Source organism: Archocentrus centrarchus, chromosome 4, assembly GCF_007364275.1.
Source record: "Archocentrus centrarchus isolate MPI-CPG fArcCen1 chromosome 4, fArcCen1, whole genome shotgun sequence".
Taxonomy (NCBI): domain Eukaryota; kingdom Metazoa; phylum Chordata; class Actinopteri; order Cichliformes; family Cichlidae; genus Archocentrus; species Archocentrus centrarchus.
This window is the reverse complement of record NC_044349.1, coordinates 10,729,684-10,750,246: the sequence shown is the minus strand read 5'-3', so window position 1 is coordinate 10,750,246 and position 20,563 is coordinate 10,729,684. Positions and strand designations below refer to the sequence as shown.

At 41.2% G+C, this 20,563-nt stretch overlaps 1 protein-coding gene across 1 annotated transcript in view; it reads right to left on the bottom strand.

Annotated features, from left to right (window-relative positions):
- Nucleotides 1–6,443: 6,443 nt before the first annotated feature.
- Nucleotides 6,444–20,563, bottom strand: part of cachd1 (cache domain containing 1) — an 89,272-nt gene continuing 75,152 nt past the window's right edge. The window contains exons 21-27 of the mRNA XM_030727472.1: nucleotides 20,178–20,264; nucleotides 17,934–18,050; nucleotides 17,337–17,488; nucleotides 16,639–16,800; nucleotides 15,877–15,954; nucleotides 15,666–15,767; nucleotides 6,444–9,928 (exon numbers count right to left, since the gene is read on the bottom strand). Of these exons, the coding sequence (XP_030583332.1) occupies nucleotides 9,678–9,928; nucleotides 15,666–15,767; nucleotides 15,877–15,954; nucleotides 16,639–16,800; nucleotides 17,337–17,488; nucleotides 17,934–18,050; nucleotides 20,178–20,264 (949 nt within the window). The 3' untranslated portion in view covers nucleotides 6,444–9,677. The remainder of the gene's footprint in view (nucleotides 9,929–15,665; nucleotides 15,768–15,876; nucleotides 15,955–16,638; nucleotides 16,801–17,336; nucleotides 17,489–17,933; nucleotides 18,051–20,177; nucleotides 20,265–20,563) is intronic.

Sequence of the window (20,563 nt, the reverse complement as noted above, 5' to 3'; positions counted from 1 at the left end):
GTTGCTCTCCATCTAAAAAAACACAAGAGCCCTGCTGGTGCTTCAGTGTGTCAGCCAATGATTCACAGCCCCTTTTGGAGTGGGTGGCAGCGGAGAGGAGAAAGAGAAGGCAGGAAAACGTTTGCTGCTGCTCGCTGGGACCGAGAGTGTGAGGGCGTGGGTGGGTTGAGTGGCTGAACGGGTAAAGCAGGCACCTGGGACGAGCTCAGTAGGCGTGAGGATGGGAGGGAACGAAAGGCACGGGGAGGAGGAGGAGGCATCAGGAGAGCGAGGGGTTAACCTCGAATGGTAAAGTGTGCAGTGTGATTATTGTTATGTCATTCTGTGCTCCTGTCGGTAATGTATGAGCTGATGTAAAAACGCTTTGTAGGCTTTGCTTCTGTGTTTTGGAGCTGTTGGGATGCTCTCACAAATGATCACAGATGCAGCGTGCTGGCGAGGCTTCCTTTCTCTGATGGCAGAGGAGAGATTTAGGGACATGTGACCTACTAAAAACAGCTGACCTGAACACATGGGGACAATATGCTTAAGAGCTCCCTGCCCAATTCTTGTCCTAATTACAGTGGTCATAAGCATACCTCTTCATCATGACATCAGGGGAGCTGCTTTTATGTGGTGAGCGTGATTGAGTAATGAGAAAGGCTCCCTGCATCCTAACCAAGCATAAATGTGCACTTTTTTCCAACATCTTAATCTCTCTGAAAGCCCCATTTAGATTTTATTTTACAAGCTTGCCTCAAAGTTGTACCTTGGAGCTGGACACTGTAATCAAATCCATAAGATTTTAGTACAATGTTTAATTGTCTGTATTTTTTTTTTTTTTTTTACAATATTTTTAGCAAAAAAAAAAAAAGCATCATTTGCAGAAGGGATTTCAAAGCGCTTGAACTCGCTTGCTTGCACGGCTTGAGATGATCACACAGTTGAGATGTTTTGGAGGAAACTGGGACTCTGGACTGCACAAAAATATGCTGCAAGTGCATGTCTGCTGTACTAGTTGGCAGAGCAGAGACTGACTGAAATGACCCGAGGGTGCTTGGACACAAACTCAGTGCTCTAATTCACAGAGTTTCCCTGGCAGGGGGAGCAGCAGACAGCTCAGGAGAAAGAAGCACAGTAGAGGAGATACAGTGACAGTGGAAAAGAGATAAAGACAGGCCCGTGTAGGGGAGGTGTGAATGAATGCAGACAAAATGATTAGGTTTATGGGACATGGCGAGGAGGTGCCCACCTCCCTCAGCTCTCAACATTGCTGAACTACTCCCCCAGGGCACACATCTCCATTTTCAACTAAAGGTGAAACTACATACCTTGCCGCACTGTATAACCTTCTCTTAAAATAGACAAAAACTACAGTACCTTTGGATTTATCTGGATTACTCTTAAAACAGGCATTGATATACAAAACTAAGGATGCACCATTGCATCTTTCATGTTTTTTTATGGTTTAATTCACAGTCCAGGCATGAAAAAGTAAGTGAAGTCTTGAATGAGGTAACTCGTTTGGCAGCAACCTTTCAACCACTGATGCTGACTGACCTGTGACTTCTGGTACATTATGTACCTTTCCTAAGCTTCAGGTCACAGACTACTGCCCTGGTATTCTCCTGAAAAAAAATCTTGATTGAATTCTGGATTCATTGTTCGCTCAGTGACCAGAAGGCTTTCAGGTCCTGATGTAGAAAAGCAGCTCCATGGCGCTCCCTCCACCGTGCTTCACAGTTGGGATTAGGTTTTGGTTTTGGTGTTGATGTGGTCAGCCTTCGTCACCCTCATTTTGTTTTGCTTTGTCTCGTCCATATAAAACAGGTGTTTTTTTCCAGGATTTTGGTGTTACTCCAGGGTTATTTTACAGGAACGCGCGCTGTGCTGTCGGTGCGATCTTTGCAGAGGAGAGTAGAAAAGGTCCTGAATTTTCTCAATTTACAGACACGTTGTTGGGATTGAAGCCTGACGAGCAGATTTTGTCAGCAATCAGGGTTTTTTTTGTTCTTTTATTAATAGAGAGGCTGAGAGAGTATAAACAGATGTCTACAACTCATACTTTCAATTTCCCTAATAGGAACACCAGACTCCAAGTAGCTTTTGGGGAAGTCATTAGCGCAGTGAGCTCTCTGAATGACTATCCAGTGTGTTTATTATAGACATGAAAAGCACAACTGTTTACTCAGATTGTGTTTGTCTAGAATTTGATTTAGAAGGAGATCAGATCAGATTTTGCAAGTAATCACTGCAGAACTAATATTTCCATTCCTTTTTTTTTTTTATTTATTTTGCAGCTTTATTCAGGAAACACCTAAGATGACTGGTAATAAAATCATGTCCTACACCAAGCAGGTAACCAATCTAATATAGTGAAAGTAGAAAAAATAAAGTATTTACAAATGGATGATAGGATTTCTTCTTTATTATTTTTGGTAACTTTATTTTAACCATCAGCACTACTACTAACACATGCACACTTAAAGTTCCAGTTATATCTGCATACAATCACATCATAACGTACAGCAAATTATGCAATTTATATTTTTAATGCTAAAAACAAAGTGCTGAATAATGGTGGCTATGGGTAATTCCCACTTTAAAGGTGGTTAAAGCGGGAATTATTATATAAGTGGAGAAGAGAGGAACTGAGTTCAGGGACCAATGAGTGGGGATGTGTTGGATACAAATGTTAACCAGTGCTTTAAACCTTCCTTCCTTCCTTCAGGTAAACTCTCAAACATAAATGTTTATACTACTCTCCCACCAACCAACCATAGCAGCCTTTTGTTGCATCGTTTTGTTCGAACCATGTTGCCTCTCAATCTGGGGCCATTTCCCAGATCCCCTGGCAGAAACCACCATATGTACAGAAAGGCCACATAAATAACTGAACGGGCCTTCCAGGCAGTACCGCTACTCTTCCTCCTACAGCAAAAGGCTTGACCTATGACCAGAAGCTTAAAACATATTGCAAAATACACTCCACACTTGTGGAGCAAAGAGCAGATTATAGCTGAACCACATTGTTATTTTGAAATGATCAGTTTCTTAGTGTGGGGGTCAAGACCTGAAATAAATCAAGATATCAAGAAAAGGTTTAGATGGAAGTAAAAAAAAAAAAATGTGACCATATTATCTAACTCTGGATCTTTGAGTGTAAAAGATGATACATTTATTGAATAGGTGGTGTTTCTAGAATGAACACACATTTTGTTGTTACTGTAATCATGGCTGTGGGAAATTCTTGCCATCTGCAGAGTTAAGCAGAACAAATGAATCGATTTTTTACTATTTAATTAGACTTCCAACTGGGCGGAGACTGGCTTCCATCCACCTCCAGCCATGTTGAGCAGTCTTTCCAGCTACTGGGACAGACAACAATGGCAGCTCAGACTGTTCTGCATGTCATTAAAACAGGGCTCTCCAAACAAGGCCAAAAAGCCTCTGAAGAGCAGCTTTCTGGAGTGCCCGTGTCCTAAATGTGCGTACGTGAACCAGAGAGAATAACACAGGCTGGGAAAGCATCATTAGCCTGCTGTCAGTGAGTGTGAATACTGAGCCAGGTATTGAGACAATGCAGGCAGGCAGACACACAAACACACATGCACACACACAATCCCCCGCACATAATCTCCCTGGCTTACTGAGTGCAGGGTGGTTTGTGGATGATCTGTTCCATGACCTCTTACAAAACTAAGAACAAAATGGCCCCAGTGGTAATTGAAAAACACAATTAGCAACATTTGGATCAAAATATCAAAGCTGGGATTTTTTTTGGCTTTGTCTCAGGCTGTGCTTCCTTATGGACAAAAAGAAGTATTAATTTCGTGACACTTAGCTATAAAACTACAGTTATGGAAGCAGAGTATAAGTAATGCAAAACTGCAGGCACCCTCATTGTCCTCAGTGACTTTGAAGCTTCATTGTGACATTATTTATGACTTCTCCTGTTCTTATTTGGCCTTAGTGTCACCGACAGTCTAATTAATGCTCTGTGTTTTATCTATATTGGAAAAGAGATTCCAATCTTAACGAGACTACCTGATTAAATGCAAATCTTTAGTGGATTTGGTAGCATTCAAAACTTGCTGTTTGCAGGTGTGTAATATCAAATAATTACATGCAAAAGTGTGTGTTTGTCCTTCACACTTTTTGGCATTTATATTGTATGCAAGCCTGCAGTCTGCAGCAGAAGTGCTCTACTGGGATAATATGGTGCTAGGAGGTCTCTGAGATGTGATTATTCAAGACTTTTTAGGGCCAAACACAATAATCTCAGTTTTTGACGGCAGTCATTTCTCTGTACAAGACCAGGTTCTGTATTTAAATGCCAAGTGTATAATGTGTAATGTACTGTGATTTTTCTTTAATGATGAAGTGAGAATGCAGACTACTTACTTTTACTTCACAGCTTTGCTTCATGCATTGTTTTCCAAAAACTCAGCCGCCGTTAGTGTGTCCTAAACTACATCAGCAATGTGTCCCAGAACTAGGCCACCGGATTCAAACAGAGCCTGTGCTTTTTAATGGTGTCTTACACATCAAAATACCTGCTCAGACAACACTTCTGCACAGCTTTCTGGCTTCACTTCGTGACTTCTCCAAATGGTGATGTCACAGCAGGTGTTTAAGCAGCTGTTAAATCACTTTCTAAAGAGTACACCGCTTTCTTTACCTGTTCTTCCATTCTCTGCAATGATGAGGCGACTTGAAAGTATCTAACCACTGACTGAAATGACACCTTCAAGTGAATCCAGCATCTTCTTTTTTCTACCAACCTGGTGTGCTTCCTAATGACTTCCTGTCTTTTTGACCTCAAGATATTTTTTTTGTAGGGGGGGGCATTTTTGCCTTTATTTAATAGTACAGAGTAGACTGGAAGGAGGGGACAGAGTGGGGGAAGACACAGCAGAAGGCCACAGGTTGGACTGGATGACGGGGGCAGGGAAGATTTTATTAATAATAGATATTTAAGGTTAAAAAGAAAAGAATTATTTTGTTTGGACTTTCTTACTCTTCATTGCTTCCATTGTCAATGAACACTGCAAAAACAAAACCAAGAAAAAAAAAAAAAATCCAGACAGGAAACATCTGTTGTGAGATCACTGGATGGGGCGTGAAGTGCAGAGAGTGTGCTTTTCTCAGGGAACTCCAATTTTACTCAGTCTGTCCCAGGTGGAAACCTCTGGAGTGGAAGTGCTTAAAAACCGCAGTACAAACTCCATCCTCGCATGTCAAACGCCCAACGTTACAGCAGCAATAATAATGTTTGAAGCCTGGCACAAAAACATTTTAGGTAGAATGGATTTCCCCCTTTATGACAAATGTGCCAGAGACAGATACAGCTCCGCCCCTTAAACTGGATTCAGGTTTAAATGTGTTCTGTGTATCGCACGATTTCTTTGAATGGAGGAATCTGACAGCTGTCAGCAAACTGGACTATTTGATCATGTTTGGGTGCTTATGACTTTAAAAGTATTTTTGATGCATTTGTCTATATGGATAATAATATGGATCGCTGCGTGGTTTACTGTACTGTCACCCCACCAGGAAGTCAGTTTTTTTTTGTTTTGGCAAGTGAAAGTCTACAGTTTCATTTCAAATGCCATTCAAAGAGGCACGTTTTTGTCTGCAGCATGACACTTGAGTATAGTTGCACCTAGTTAACCAGGCTTGCTAGAAATAGGTGATAACTTAATTAGCACTCCATCTTGAAAAAATGTGCCCACAGGACTCTTAAGTGCACCCCTACTGCTTTCATAGGAGGTGCAGCTGATCATCAGCAAGTGTGAGCACCTCTATAGAAGCAGACAGTTTGCTGCTCTGAAGCATTCAGGTGTGTGCTAACACAATGCCAGGGAGGAACGACATCAGTGATGATTTTATAGTAGCAGTCATTGTGGCACATCAAGCACGGTGGTGGAGCGGTGATGATTTGGGTTTGTTTGCGACCACAGAACCTGGGCACCTTGCAGTCAATGAGTTGACCATAAATTCCTCTGTACATATTCTAGAGCCAAATGTGAGGCCAAGCCGCCTGACAGCTAAAGCTTGGCTGAAACTGGGTCATGCAACAGGACAATGATCCCAAGCACAGCAGCAAATTTACAACAGAGTGGCAGATTCAAAGTAAATAAAAATAAATAAATAAAAAAAAATCAATGTGTTGCAATGGCCCAGTCAAAGTTCAGGCCTCAACTTGATAGAAAAGGAGGAACTTAAGGGAGCTGTGCATAAACAATGCCTGCAGTGAGCCAAAGTTCCCCCTCAATGATCTGAGACGCTGATAAAGTCCTGCAGTAAACAATTAGTTCAAGTTCTGAATAGAAGAATGTAATTAAAAACTTCTGAACCTCCACTGAACAGTGCAGCAGCGCGCTTCCTGAGCTGCAGTGGAAGTTACACTCACCCACTAAAAACCATCACAAACACTTAGCAGGAATCACAACAGCAGACACTTCAGGTGTAAAATGGACTTTATCACATTCACATTGCAATAAATCTCAATTTGATAACTTTATATGATACATGAGGGGAGAGGGGGTTGACATACACATGTTCCTTCAGTACATTATTTGCATTTTAGAGTGTTCTGTATATATACTTGTTTACAACAGCTGCTAAATACTGATTAAAAACTCTCCTAGAAAATAAACTTTTAATGGTGAACTCACTTTTGAGAAAATAAAATTGCTCCAACACACACTCATAGAAAAATACTGGTTGACTGCATTTGTTCTAAAACCTGCTACAACAACTGAGCTGAAATGATGTACCTTAGAGAGTCGCAGAAACGGGACAATTTGGAAAATCAGTTACTGTTTATGTTACTGAATTACTGCAGGTGTGGAAATCTGATGGCATTTCGAGCTGGGAAAGTTTTCCCGGTCACGAGTGGAACTTGAAACCCAGTGTGATTAAAAAAAAAAAAAAAAAAAAAAAGAACTCGTCAGAACGTGAACAAGCAACCGAGACAAAACCAGCACGTGGTAATGTGTCAGCTCCACCGGAGCCATCAGATTATTTAGCACTTGTGCAGATGAAAGTTTAATGAGCTCACACTGAATGTGCAAATGTAAATATTCTTCTCGAGTGTCAAACACACTAAAACGACTGTAAATGAATATGGTTGAAAGTAGCACGGCTTAAACTCTAACCCACTACAAGGAAGCTGGATTGGTCATTAGTGAGTGAAAAGCTGCAGTACTGCTGTGTGTCGAACCTAAACGAGCTCACGAGAGAGAAGTTTTCTTTAGCATCTCCAAGAGGCACGATAAAAACCTTTGAAAACTAGAAGTCTCTCAAACATAAAAGTGTGCATTCAGTTTTCCAAGTACTGATTCCATCCAATATGGACCTAAAGGAAAATAACCCTAAAAAAAACAAACAAAAAAAAAAAACAAACATCCAAGGCATCAAAAAAAAAAAAAAAAAGAAGAGAAACAGACACCATGAACAGAACATATCAACCCAAATATCAGAGCATCATTTGAAGCTTACATGTCTTACCAACATAACACAATGGAGTGTACAGGTTATTAATAGCCATTTGTGATTCTGTATTTACACTTCATAGTGAATCTCTGAAGAACAATAAACATTTGTGCACCCGCAAAGGGATGGGGGGGTGGGGAGATAAAAGACAAGACACGGATGCCGCACCGACATGATTTGATGATCAGCTGAACAATCAAACTCACAAAGCACAGATCGGGTCATCTGACTCTTCATCTGAATAAAAATAAGTGGATTTCTCGATCATAATAATTTCACCTATAATTCCCTAATACTATGTTGAAAAATAATGCATTCAATGAGAATGTTCCTGGTGTATAGTCATTCTTTCATGACGTGCACAAAAGGCGGAGACACACACACACACACACACACACTCACACACACACATAGAAAATACGTTTTGAGTGGTTAACCACAGAGGAGCTGACAGATGGGGTGTAGCCTCTGTACAACAGCAGCAGCATCTCCTTTACCCTCTGTGATGAAGAGGAGACTCCATCTTGGGTATCTTGAGTGGAAATTTAATTCCGTTTTTATATATATAAAAAAAAAATAAATCCAGCACACCCAACCTTAGCATACACACAGTATAAGCTTGCCCTCATGGATAAAAGGCTGTGGTAAAACAGGGAACAGCACAGAACAGCACAATGCAAATCCATCAATACAACAGCCCGGCCTTAACACCGATCTTTTAAAAAGCTCTAAATGCTGACTTGGTGATGCCATGATAAGAGAAGTGTTTCTAATTTTTTTTGTCCTCCCTACTTGTATACATGAGGAGGAGAAATGTCACTGCTAAAAGCAGACTTTATGGGAGGACTGTTGTATTAGATCCCTTTGACTGGACAAGTGTACATCACACACTGACCACTGAGTGCACTTAGAAGGGGGATCCAGGGGAGGAGATTATTTGAATAATGCTCCTGCTGACAGAAAGTAAAAAGAACATTTGAAAGAAAATGCAAATGAGCTGCACTGGAATCCCTCAGTCTGCTGAAAAAGAAAAGAAAAAAATTATCCCATAGTCTGTTGTGCTGCTGATATTATTAAAACCCAAAATAAATTCACAGATGTTTTAAGGAAAAAAAAAAAAATGAAAATAATGGAACCCCAATATTAATGCACTGGTTGCAGGAAATGGGCCGATGTGTCTCACGCACCCTGACTGCTGTCTTTTTTGTGCTGCTTTCCTGTCTTGAAAATCTACCTTTAATAAATAGTAGAAAAATAATATTCTCCTCTTTAAAGTGTTTCTTCTTGTGTTTCTGTCACTGTTGAAGCTTTTGTTCCTACTCTGATGTTCACAAACATTCATGAAAGTGTCCAGATGTCGTCCCGCACTGCCGCGAGAGACCAGCAGCCGCTGCTTTGGATGAAGACCGCCGCTTTTCAGAAAAGACAGAGAGGAAAAAAAAAAACAAACAAAAAACTCCAGAGCTTTATTCTGCAGAATTAAGGAGAGTACAGTTGAAATAGAGGCCATGTTAGAATCCCACTAGATCCAGTTCTCTGTTCAAATCACAGTACTTTCACTCTCCACCGGTGATGTTCCACAGTTTCCACAATTATAAGGAGTGCTGTTCTTCCCGTACTGAACAACCCTACATGGAGTTTGGGATTTGGCCCTGTTCAAAAAAGGGTCCATGTGAGTGTTTGTACTGCAATAGATCCACTGGTCCTGTAGAATAATAATCCTTGTCCTCCTTCAAGGCTTTTAGCTTCCAGTTGTGTCCTGTCATCAGTGAAGGCCAAAAAAAATTAAAAAAAATGGTGCACACAGCTTTTTGTTTGTTTCTGAAGGCTGTGATGTGCTCTTGTGTCCTTCAGAAAATAACAGAGAATCCCATTTGGTTACATCCACTGACCCAGGTCTGTTCATTTTCAGTTTATGTAACAACAGTGTAAATGTGCCCGGTTTTAAATGTGGTTAAATGAAAGAGGGCTTGAGACTGAGATGTTGGCACAATGAGATCTTGAAGCATCGTTAATTCAGGGTAGAAGTCTCAAGAGGCAAAGAGATACCAGGTCTACCTGTGGTGTCTCCCTCCATCCATGTGCGCTCTTTCCTTACGCACAAATGTTTTTGTTTTGTTTTTTTTAAACAGTTTTTAAAAAACCCCCAACCAAAAACAAAACTCCCCCTTTTGGGAGGGCGAACGCCACGCTGCCGATCAGCACTCTGCGTCCACACTGTGCACGGTCACCGCCGCTTGCAGGTGGTGCGTATGCGTGTGCAGTGGGTGGTGGTGCGTGTGCGAGTGTCGGTAGGGGTGGAACTTGTGGCTGAGCAGCGCTGCCGTCTGGGGGGGCGTGTCCAGGTCCAGGTCGTCGTCGTGGTTGCCGACGTCAACGCCGGCTGAAAGCGGGTCGTTGTTTCCCGGCGGATTCTCGCTGTCCTCCTGTGGACTCATGGTGCTGTAGCCTGGACACGAAGAAAACAGGTGTTAGTGGATACGCTATTTTATAATCCTTTCTCCCAAAATCAAACCACTGAGTGACGCGTAAATCTTTAGTTTTCTTTTTAAATTTAAGAATCTTTAAGCATGAACTCTGAAACATATATTAAAGACTAAGTTTCAAAATAAAAACTAAACAGAAGGCAGCAAGAGCAAAACTGAACAGGCCCCGCACACGTCGACCCGTTTGTAATAAATCCTGTGCGCTGCTTTAATAGAAACGGGAAGACGCCATAAAAAGCAACAACTCAGCTAACTAATGATGCTCTCCGATCATGAATATTCAGCACTGAAACGTTCATGTGAATACATGGCAGCTCATAATGTTTCTGAGTGCAGTATGAGCTATTTGATGGCACTATTTGGTGGCATTTGATGGCACATTAACAAATAAACACCCCCCCCCCCCCCCTGAGGCCTTTTTACTCCTTATGTTTTCAGCTCGGTTTGAAATAAAAAAAACAAAAACAAATGATAAATGCATATTTATGACCTCTTTCTTACACATCTTGCACACACGTTTAGCCCGAGGAGGCAGGAAAACGAGCTGATGTGGCTTTTAGCGCACACTGGCAACTGAAGCAGTAAAAGGGAAGTGCAGCAGTCACTGGGAAACTGAGGTGAGAATACGTAAAGCATGTACACCAGATATCACTTGTTGAATGTTTAAAACTACTTCCGGCTTTGGGGGGGGGGGGGGGTCATCACAGCAGGCAGCTCCTTTATGACGCAACCCCAAAGGGATCTTCTCCTGGAACTGAATGTTATGTGTCTCTCACTGATTCTGGACTATGATGTGCATCCTGCCCAACAAAGCTTCTACTTCAGGCACCTGCTATAAAATAAATTCTCTTTATTCAGTTATTATAATTTGCCACCTAAATGCAAACGTTAGAGTACATCTCTTTATATACTAAGTGGATTTCACCAATGTGAAAGCCCATAAAATGCATCTGAAACAGTGTGTGACTAAAAAATAAAAAAAATGTTTTTTGGAGTTGATATGAAAATAAATCCACATTGCTTAATCCTTTATCCCTGTGTTTTTCAGCTTCCGAAAAGACACCAGCCGTGCTGCTCTATGGAACACCAATCTGTTATTACTCTTTGAGTAAATAACCCTGCAAGCCTGAGTGTGTCTATGATTATATTTATAGAAAAATTGCTGTCATTTTGGATGATGAAACATTAAACCTCCAGAGATACTCAATCGCATCTGTGGCACGCAGGCCGAAGGCGGTGGGTTAGAAGTGTGTGTGTGTTTACGTGTCTGGCCCTGCAATAAATTTATCTCGCAACAACCATTTTCTATCCTAAAAACATCTGACACTTCTAAACCATCACAGAATGATCACTTTGCAGGGCTGCTGAGTTCATATTTCCCATCAGAAATCCAGCTTAATATTTGCTATACCAAAATTATACCAGACTCAGCGTACAGCCACGCTATAGCTGCTGCATGTAGTAATGTTAACCAACTGATGCTAAAAAGGACTTCACTTACAACAATAAACCATTATTTATCAATTATTCATCATGTTAGAACTCTACTAGTTCGGCTCAAAACAAAATCCATTTTTCTCCTAAGTGAAATATTTTAAGCCCATTTTTGTTTTAATTTTGGTGATTTTGACTTCTATCTCATGAAAATCAGAAATCCAGTATCATCTTCTTATTACTATTATTAATCTTAGGTTTGCTTTACTGCAAATTACTGCATCAATGCAGTGTGGCATGGAGATGATCAGATTGTGGTGCTGCTGAGGTGTTACTGAAGCCCAGGTTGCTCTGATAGCAGCCTTTAGCTGATCTGTATTTTTGGTTCAGGTGTTTCTCGTCTTCCTCTTGACAGTAACTAATAGATTCTCTATGGGGTTCAGGTGAGGCGAGGTGGCTGACCAATCGGGCAATGTAACAATACAATCAAAAAACCGCTTGGTATTAGTTTTGGCTCTGTGGGCAGGTGCTAAGTCCTGTTGAAAAGGAACTTCTGCATCTCCATAAAGCTTGTCAGCAGAAGGAAGCATCAAGTGCTCTAAAATCTCCTGGTGGACTGCCGTGTTGACTTTGGACAGACCATCACCAACATAAGCTGATAACATGGCAAACCAAATTATCGCAGACACTTTCTTCTCTGCTCTTCCTCCAGTCTATGAGACCCTGATTTTCAAATATAAAGCAAAATTTACTGTCATCTGAAAAGAGAACACTGGACCACAGAGCAGTCCAGCTCTTTTTCTCCTTTACCCAGGTAAAAGCTTCTCATGTGGTCTCTGGGTCAGGAGTGACTTGATATCAGGAAGTGAGAGTGGTAGCCCATTTCCTGAAGATGTGTGTGTGTGTGTGTGTGTGTGTGTGTGTGTGTGTGTGTGTGTGTGTGTGTGTGTGTGTGTGTGGCCTCAGTACACTTCATATGAAGCTATTCTATTTCAGCTTTTCTTGACAGTATTCTCAAAGCTGTGATCATCCCTGTTTGTGCACCTTTTCCCACACCTTTCCCTTCCAGTAATCTTTCCATTAATGTGTTTCAATCCAACACTTTGGGAACAGCTAGCCTTTTCAGCAATAGCCTTCTCTAGCTTATCCTGCATTTGGAGGGTGTTGATGATCATCATCTGGACAACTGTTAAGTCAGTGGAGGGAAAAATAAAAACACTTTCACAAAATTCTAATTTTCTGAGACACACTAGTAAATCCTCTAATAATCACATAAAATATAAAACAGGCTACTGTTTATCCCACAATGTGGCATCATGCAAAATAAGGCAATGCCTTGCATGTCTCACTGAGGTGTCCTAAAATCTCACAATCGAGTCAAACTGGGAAGTTTCTTGGCACATTTCCTTCCCTGATCCTCCAGAGATTAGCTGGACTAAGACAAATGAGAGCTAGGAGAAAGAGCAGAGAGGGTGACAAGTAGAGAAAGAGAGAGGTGGAGGGCAGGGAGAGGAAGAGGGGAATTAAACGAAAAGGAGGGGACATAGACTTCAAAGAAGTTCCAGACATGGAAGGTGCCAACTTCGTCACAGTTTATCCCAGTTTTCCCATAAGCAAGAAACCAGAGCTTCAGGTAAATCTACTGCTAACTGTGTACATTTACAGCTGCACCAGGTGGAAGACATCAAATCCCACCTAATGTCCAGAGATGAAGGGAGACAGCATTAAACTACCATGTTATTACACCTTGGAGACAGACAATATATCTTGCTGACTTGATTTTTTCCTTTAAAAAAAAAAAAACTTTAAACAAGTGAAAAACTTGGAAACAAATCTTGGAAAAGCAGTCTGTAAAGCAGCATACTGACTTAGTTGTCAAAAAAATGCAAAAAAAAAAAAAAAAAAAATGCAAAAAAAAAAAAAAGCTTCTCGCTTTCTTGGCGAGAATTAGACGAGCACATTGATGCCACTCGCTCAGCTCATATAACATTAGCGACTAATTAGCTTAGCATCAACACCAGGCAGGGTAAAGCAACTAGCCATGGCTCTGATTTAAAAATCCATTAGGACTGCTTCCTATGAGCCTAGTTGTAAAAATGCAAAATTTTATGTTTTATGGGAAGTTTGGTGCCAGAGGACTGTATTACTATTGTGGCGCTGTAATTAGCTAAGCTAACTAGCTGTAGAGTTTCATTACACAGGCACAAAAGTTTCACTTTAGCTCTTAGCTAGAAAGCATCCTCAGTGCATATCCTCAATACAGACAATTTATCATTAATAGGATGTCTAAATGAATCTGTATGTGCATGTTTCTGTGTTTGTTCTCTGCTTCTCTCAACAACTCTTCACTCAGTCTGAATCAGATTTGGGGGAGTGCGCTGTTGGGATGATGGCAGCCATTGTCTCACAGATTAGGTTAAATTCTCCAAGTATGTGAGTAAAACATCAAGCTTTGTTATTTGGACAGTGGAAATTATGAGAAAGTAATATTCAAATGTTTCAAGTACAAACACTGAAAATTGCCAGGTGCACGGATTAAATTCAGAGATTATATGCGGCACTCGTTCTTTAATGGGTGGCTCTAACTGTCGCCTGGAAGCTTATCCTGAAACTTAAAGCAGAGACCACACAGCAAACAGTGTTTGTGAATCATTCAGCAGACTTAATGGTCTGTTTTTGGTGATCTGTATATAGGCCTGTGTGTGAGTATGAGTGACTGAATAATGGTGGGAAGGAACCTTTGACTGATGAGAGACAAGCAGCAACTTTGAAGCTAGTAATGAATTAGTTTTATTTGCTAATGGACTAACACCCACTCTTTCCATTATTTCAAACCCATGTTCCTCTCTGTTTCTGTCCTCTTGCCCTTGCTTTTCACTTATTTCCCTTATTTCATCATTTTTGCATCTCACCATTTCCCCACTCTGTGTTCCATTTTGCAACCCCCCCCCAATGTCCAGCTGCACAAAATATCAGACGGCTTTTTTTTTTACTAGCCCGTTTACATCACTGGATTAATCTCTAATTTTTACAATACGAGTAGGATCATTCAGATCAAATAAAAACATCTGACACTTCTTTGTTCAGCTGTTCAAAAACTGCACAAAAGAGAGACGAAGTACAGAAAAACAGCCATGTTCTACTGTTCCTCCATCCATACTGTACGTAGCACACAGCAGACAAGCTCATACTGTTTCTTTTTAGCCCACTCTCCTCTCTTCATATTCATCCCTCTTCTCTCTGGCATCATCAGTTATGCAACAACTAACCGAGACACTCGCTGCCAGGAAGTGGAGTGATGCCGCATGTAGGTGGTAAGTGCCCATGTGGGTGAAACTGTCCATCCACACTGAGCGTCAGACTTGCAAGTTCTACAAATGTTAACAGTGAACATGAGCAACTCTTCCAGAGCTAAAGATGAGAGAAAACACAGTTCAGAACAAGCCAAGAGCTGCCTCAGAGCCCAAGAACTGAGAGCTAACTGCAGATCTGTGACTGAGCAGCAGCATTTAAAAAGGAAAAAAAGATTCAAAAAGGTGACAGTGCAGCTAAAATAAATCCCTGTTAGGTTTGACATTCAATAACGTACGAACTTTATTTCATGTTCTGTTGCTTCTCTTAGCTTGGGCCACTGTGGCAGATTTTCAAGAACCTTCACTCAGGCATTATTTTTCCAACATCTTCTGATATCTACATCTTCCAACTCTTGAGCTGCCTCCAAGTCAGATGACATAATGTAATCCTCTCCGGAAAACCTGACTCTGGTGATTGGTGATTTATAGCACTATTTCAAATTTAGATGTATAGCCATATAAATACTCTCTCTGCTTGAGGCAAACTCATGAGTAACAGTTTATAGAGTACAGGATGGGCCAGTTTTGTAACCCATGGATGATTCATTATGCGGAGACCATATTATTTAGACTGAGCCGTTACACAAAAATGACACAAAAGTAAGGCAACTATCACACAAGTATCAACATCTACTGATATCAGCTTCCTCAACCACCATGGTGACCTAGCTTTGATCAGTTTAGGCTTTTTTGCACGAACTTCCTCGAAACTGTAACTATCAGTAAGAATCGGGAACTCTCAAAATAACTAAATCGGCAGTTTTGTTTTGACATAGCATTACTGACATTTCAGATACGACTGACTCAGATCCTCTTTCCATCAGTGCTGATGTACAGTACTCGCACAGCTGCACACAACCCCGCCGTGAAGCTCCCAGCTTCTGTTAATCTGCGTATGCGTATGGCATCTTACCGTGATCACTCTCTGTCCCAGACCGCCCCCAGTACCTCCGTCTCCGCTCGGGAGTGTGAGTGTGTCTCTCGATCACCGCAGCTATAAATCGAGTATTGCTGACTGAAAGTAAAGAGAGCACACAGGTCAGGGCAAGGAAGGTTCTACAAAACACCAATTCCTACATGTGTTCAACATAAGTTAGATCAACACGACGTCACACAGCACTCACTGATTCCTCTGTCCTCGTGACTGTCTTCATCCCTCTCATCTCTTTCATTATCAAGGTTGGACATTCTCACTGACATTTCTGGAGCAACGTGGAGGAAAAAGAAGAGTAAGAATAATGCAAAAAATGATATGTGAACAAAAAAAACCCAAATGCATCTGTGTGCTTGGGGTACTGTGGATAATCTAAGTGAATATTTAGTAGGCAGCACTCCAGAGCTTGCAGTTTAAGATGCTAGGTATATGTGTTTTTGATGAAATAACTGACACCTGAGTACATAAAGCTGAGTACTGCAGATTTATGAGCCAACTGCTCAGCCTAATACCTTGCAATAATGTAGCCACACACTCCACCATCTATTCCAGGTTGTTTACCAATCTGCCAGACTGAAAGTGACTTGGACCGAAGAGTTTTAATGAGGTTGTAATCTTGTTTGATGTTTTTGTCAATATTGCTGTGTAATTACACAAATCATGCAGAAGCAGCAGCTGCTGCTGTTGTGCTGATGCTAATGTCAGCTGTTTAGCTCCAGCGGCACATGCCAGTTGCTGCAGCACTTGTTAATCACGTGGCTTTAAGGCTTTGTTTCTGTCTGTGGCGCTTTTAGAAATGACACCGTGTACAATAAAATGAAATGAAGATGAATAAAAACATTGTGGTTCTTGTAACTTCTTTCGTTGTTACAATCCAGGTCAACTAGATGCATTTTCACAGCTGTGAGACTGTGTCTATTAGACAAAATGGGAATTTATGCGTCAGTCCTACCCTGTGCAGCCAGCGGAGACATGTGCTGGTGCGAGCGCCTGTGGATCTGGTGTCTGTATGCATACACAGCCAGCACCAACACCATGATGCATCCCATAATACCCCCAGCGACTGGACCCACAGGGGCGCTCTTGATCATGTTCAAAGAGGCTACTTCCTCATCTGCAGAAGAAAGGGCAGGCAGAAAGCTTTTATTTGAAAACAAGTCACAAAGGATTTCAGATGGCTCAAGAAGAGACAATATAACAAGCCGGTATCTAACAGCTCGGGCTAAGAGCTTCACTCCTGCTGCGATGCTGGTACATTTTCTCCCTCGCTTCCATTCTCTCATCAGTGTGAAATACCACTGAAAATGTATTCAACTGCAGGAAGACGGCCAATTCTCCTTCCAAAGAAAATTACCAAGCAACAGAAAAATCTCAGAAAAGAAAACAAAACAAAAACATAATACGTCTGAAGAACCATAAAGAAATTATTTGAGTTTGTCTTCTTTTCTTCATGCTTGTGTGTTTCTTTACTGTGCTACAATGTATTCAGTAAAATGCATCATAATGGTGGGATCGATCAAAGCTCCAAAACATTTAATAGGTATGCTGATGAAGCAAAGCACCAAAAGGGGGGAAAAAAACATTTAAAAAAAAGAATAATAATAAAAAGAAAGAATCTTTCGCATCTATTTTATTGGGTTAGGAACTCACCCATAAGTCCCAAGCCATCCGCATAGGGACTTTTAGCACCAACAATGCCCCCGAAACACTCCTTCTGCAGGGCACAGTACGGCTTGTCGAGATGAGTCTTTCCATCGCTGTCCACCATGCACCACTCGCAGTCCAACACGCCGAAACAGTCACTGAAACGGGATGCAGAACACAAGCACTTTACATTACAGTTTGGTAATAACGCGGAAGTAACAGGGTTTTGAAAATAATGAGGTAATAATTTTATAATACATATATGCAGAGTGAATAACGGAGCAGCCAAAAGCAGCTTATAATTTAGTAATACACTGTCATTATCAAAGTGTTATAATGTCTTCAGTAGTTTGTTTAGTGAACCAAACCATTAGTGATTTGAGGACTGTTTACATTTTCTCACCACTGGGTGGCAGTGTGCTGTTGATGTGTTTCATTATCAAGCCCACAGCTGTATTTACAATAAACGTATATGTCCAGCCTTTTCTTCACGGTAGCTTTATGTGTTTGTGTTGCTTGTGTTTGCTGGTAGCTGACTCTCTAACAGTGTGTCCTTATACCTGTTGACGTACACCAAATGTGAACAGCTGGGTGTGTGTATACCTGCTGGTGTATCTCTGGCTACAGCGGGTGTTGATACACTGGGGCAGTGTGTCGTGCAGGCTGGGATCAATCACATTCAGACTGACGGGCTCTTGATGCACCTCGCAGCTGGGGTTCCTGAGAAAATACACAATACAAAGAAGGGTAAAGACACATTTTCCAGGTCAAAACACAAATACAACATTAAATAGACAATATCCACCCAAATCCTACCATTAAATATGATTAAGCTGAAAAAAGGAGATAATAAAAATAAAGAAATAAAAATCAAAGCATGAGCGCACAAAGAAATGCCTTCACTACGTCAATCAGTTCTAAAGAGACACGCCGATGCTGCCTGACACAAAACGGAGGGAAAAAAACTGACAGTGAAAAATTATAATTGCACGTCTTCCTGAAATAAAGGAGAAATTGGCATTTTAAACATTGACATGCTGTCAAAGGCTGCTGATGGCTGATGAAAGGAGGTGAGTGTAATAAGGGAGAGAAATGTGAGAGGCACTGAATGATGGATGGATGCAGAGTGCCTTAAACAGTAAAGGAAAAGACCGGGACAGACAGAGCGATGTTGTAGGATAAGCGAGAGAAATTAAAGTGAGAAAACACCCACAAACATTTACACAGGAAGCTCTCAAAATGTTTGAAGTGGCGTGCACGCGTCTGCAAATCACGTTGACAGGAATATGACAGGGACTCTCCGCTTGGAAATGGGCAAATGTAGGTGCATTTAAGACGCCACATGCAAGCAGGAAGGCTGAAGAAATTAATTTTACAGTAAAGAACCCTTTTGTGCCATTCCTTTAAATCTAAGATCAAAGCAGCAGGACTTTCATCTGGCCTTTAAAAGACCGTTTTGAAGCACTTGTGACACCAGGGGAAAAAAAGGGTATGAGACACGGCTGTGTCTTACATCAAGCTGCATCATTACTTTAACCATCTCCACAGTCCGAGACAAAGAAGAAGAATAGAGGCATCACCTGAAAGTTAAGCACCATTAAAAAAAAAAAAAAAAGCCAAACAAGATCTTAAAAATAAGTTCTGCCCAGGGAGTGACTGAACTTAATCCTGATAAGATGTGGGAGGATTTTCTCAACTACCTTCCATAGTGTGGCATAACTCCCTCCTGAATGACTAATGCGCTCTCTTGTGGGTATCTCACTGCTCTGCAGTCTCTCAGTACCTCTGTGATCCTTGCAGTGCATCCAGGCCGTGCATGTTTTTCCTAATACTGTGGTGTATACACATCTCATGTAATCTGTATTGCTGTTTTTTATTGCATCACTTACAACTTCTATAAGTCTTCATTAGGTACACCTATTCAATTGCACCATAATGCAACTATCTAATCAGCCAATCACATGGCTACAAATCAATGCATTCAGCCATGACCTGCTGAAGTTCAAACTGAGCACTAGAATGGGGACGAAAGGTGATTCAAGTGACTTTGAACACTGCATGCTTGTTAGTGGCAGGCGAGCTTCAGAAACTACTACTACTGGGATTTTCACACACAACCACCTGTAGGGTTTATAGAGAATGATCCGAAAAAGAGAAAATATCCAGTGAGTGGCAGTTCTGAGTGAAAATGCCTTGTTCATGTCAAAGGAGAATGGCCAGGCAGCTTCAAGCTTGCAGGAAGGCACAAGTAACTCAAATAACCAATCGTTAGAGCCAAGGTATGCAGAAGAGCATCTCTGAACACACAACATGTCGAACTTTGAAGCAGATGGGCTCCAGCAGCAGGAGACCACACCGAGCGCCACTCCGGTCATCTAAGAACAGCTACAATTCACACAAGCCAACCAAAACAGGAAGCTGAAGAAAAAAAAAAATGTTGCCAGGTCGGATGAGGCTCAATTTCGGCTGTGTCATTCAGACGTGTATGATCACAGTGTACCCATCTTCTGATGGCTGATCCTAGCAGGATAACGTGCAGTCACAAAGTTCAAACTGGTTTCTTGAATGCAATGAGTTCATTGCATTCAAATGGTCTCCATAGTCACCAGATCTCAATCCAATAGCTTTTAGATGTGGTGGAACGAGAGCTTCATTATAGCTGTGCAGCTGAGAAATCTGCGTCATAGCATCGTGTGTCCGTAAAGACCTAAATCTCTGAGGAATGTTTCCAGCATCTTTTTGAATCTATGCTATAAAGAATTAGGATAGTTCTGAAGGCAAAAGTCCAACCCAGGTTTACCTTATAAAGCAGCTGGTGAGTGTATGTGCTTTAGACATTGTACTCACCTGTTCTCAGCATTGGTGAGGTTGCCTGTACATTCATTGACCTCCAGAGGGCACTCACATGGACACTCGCATTCATTTTGCTCCATTCTGAACAACATATAAGCAGTTAAAGGGCATATTAGTGAGAAACATGTATTTATAGTTAAACATTCTGGCAGGCGTAATTGATTCAAACTTAACGTTCACAGGTTAAGCAAAGTCTTTGATTGAAAAAGCTACAGTGTGGCTCTTGAAGCTGTGCAAATAATTACTGTCAGCAGAGAGAGAGATACATGCACAGCATTCTATTAGCTAAAAGACTGCAATGTCTCTGCAAATACAGTTCACATAATCAATTACAATTCTGCTGCATCAAACTATCAAAATCTGGGCCTTAGATTTGTGCA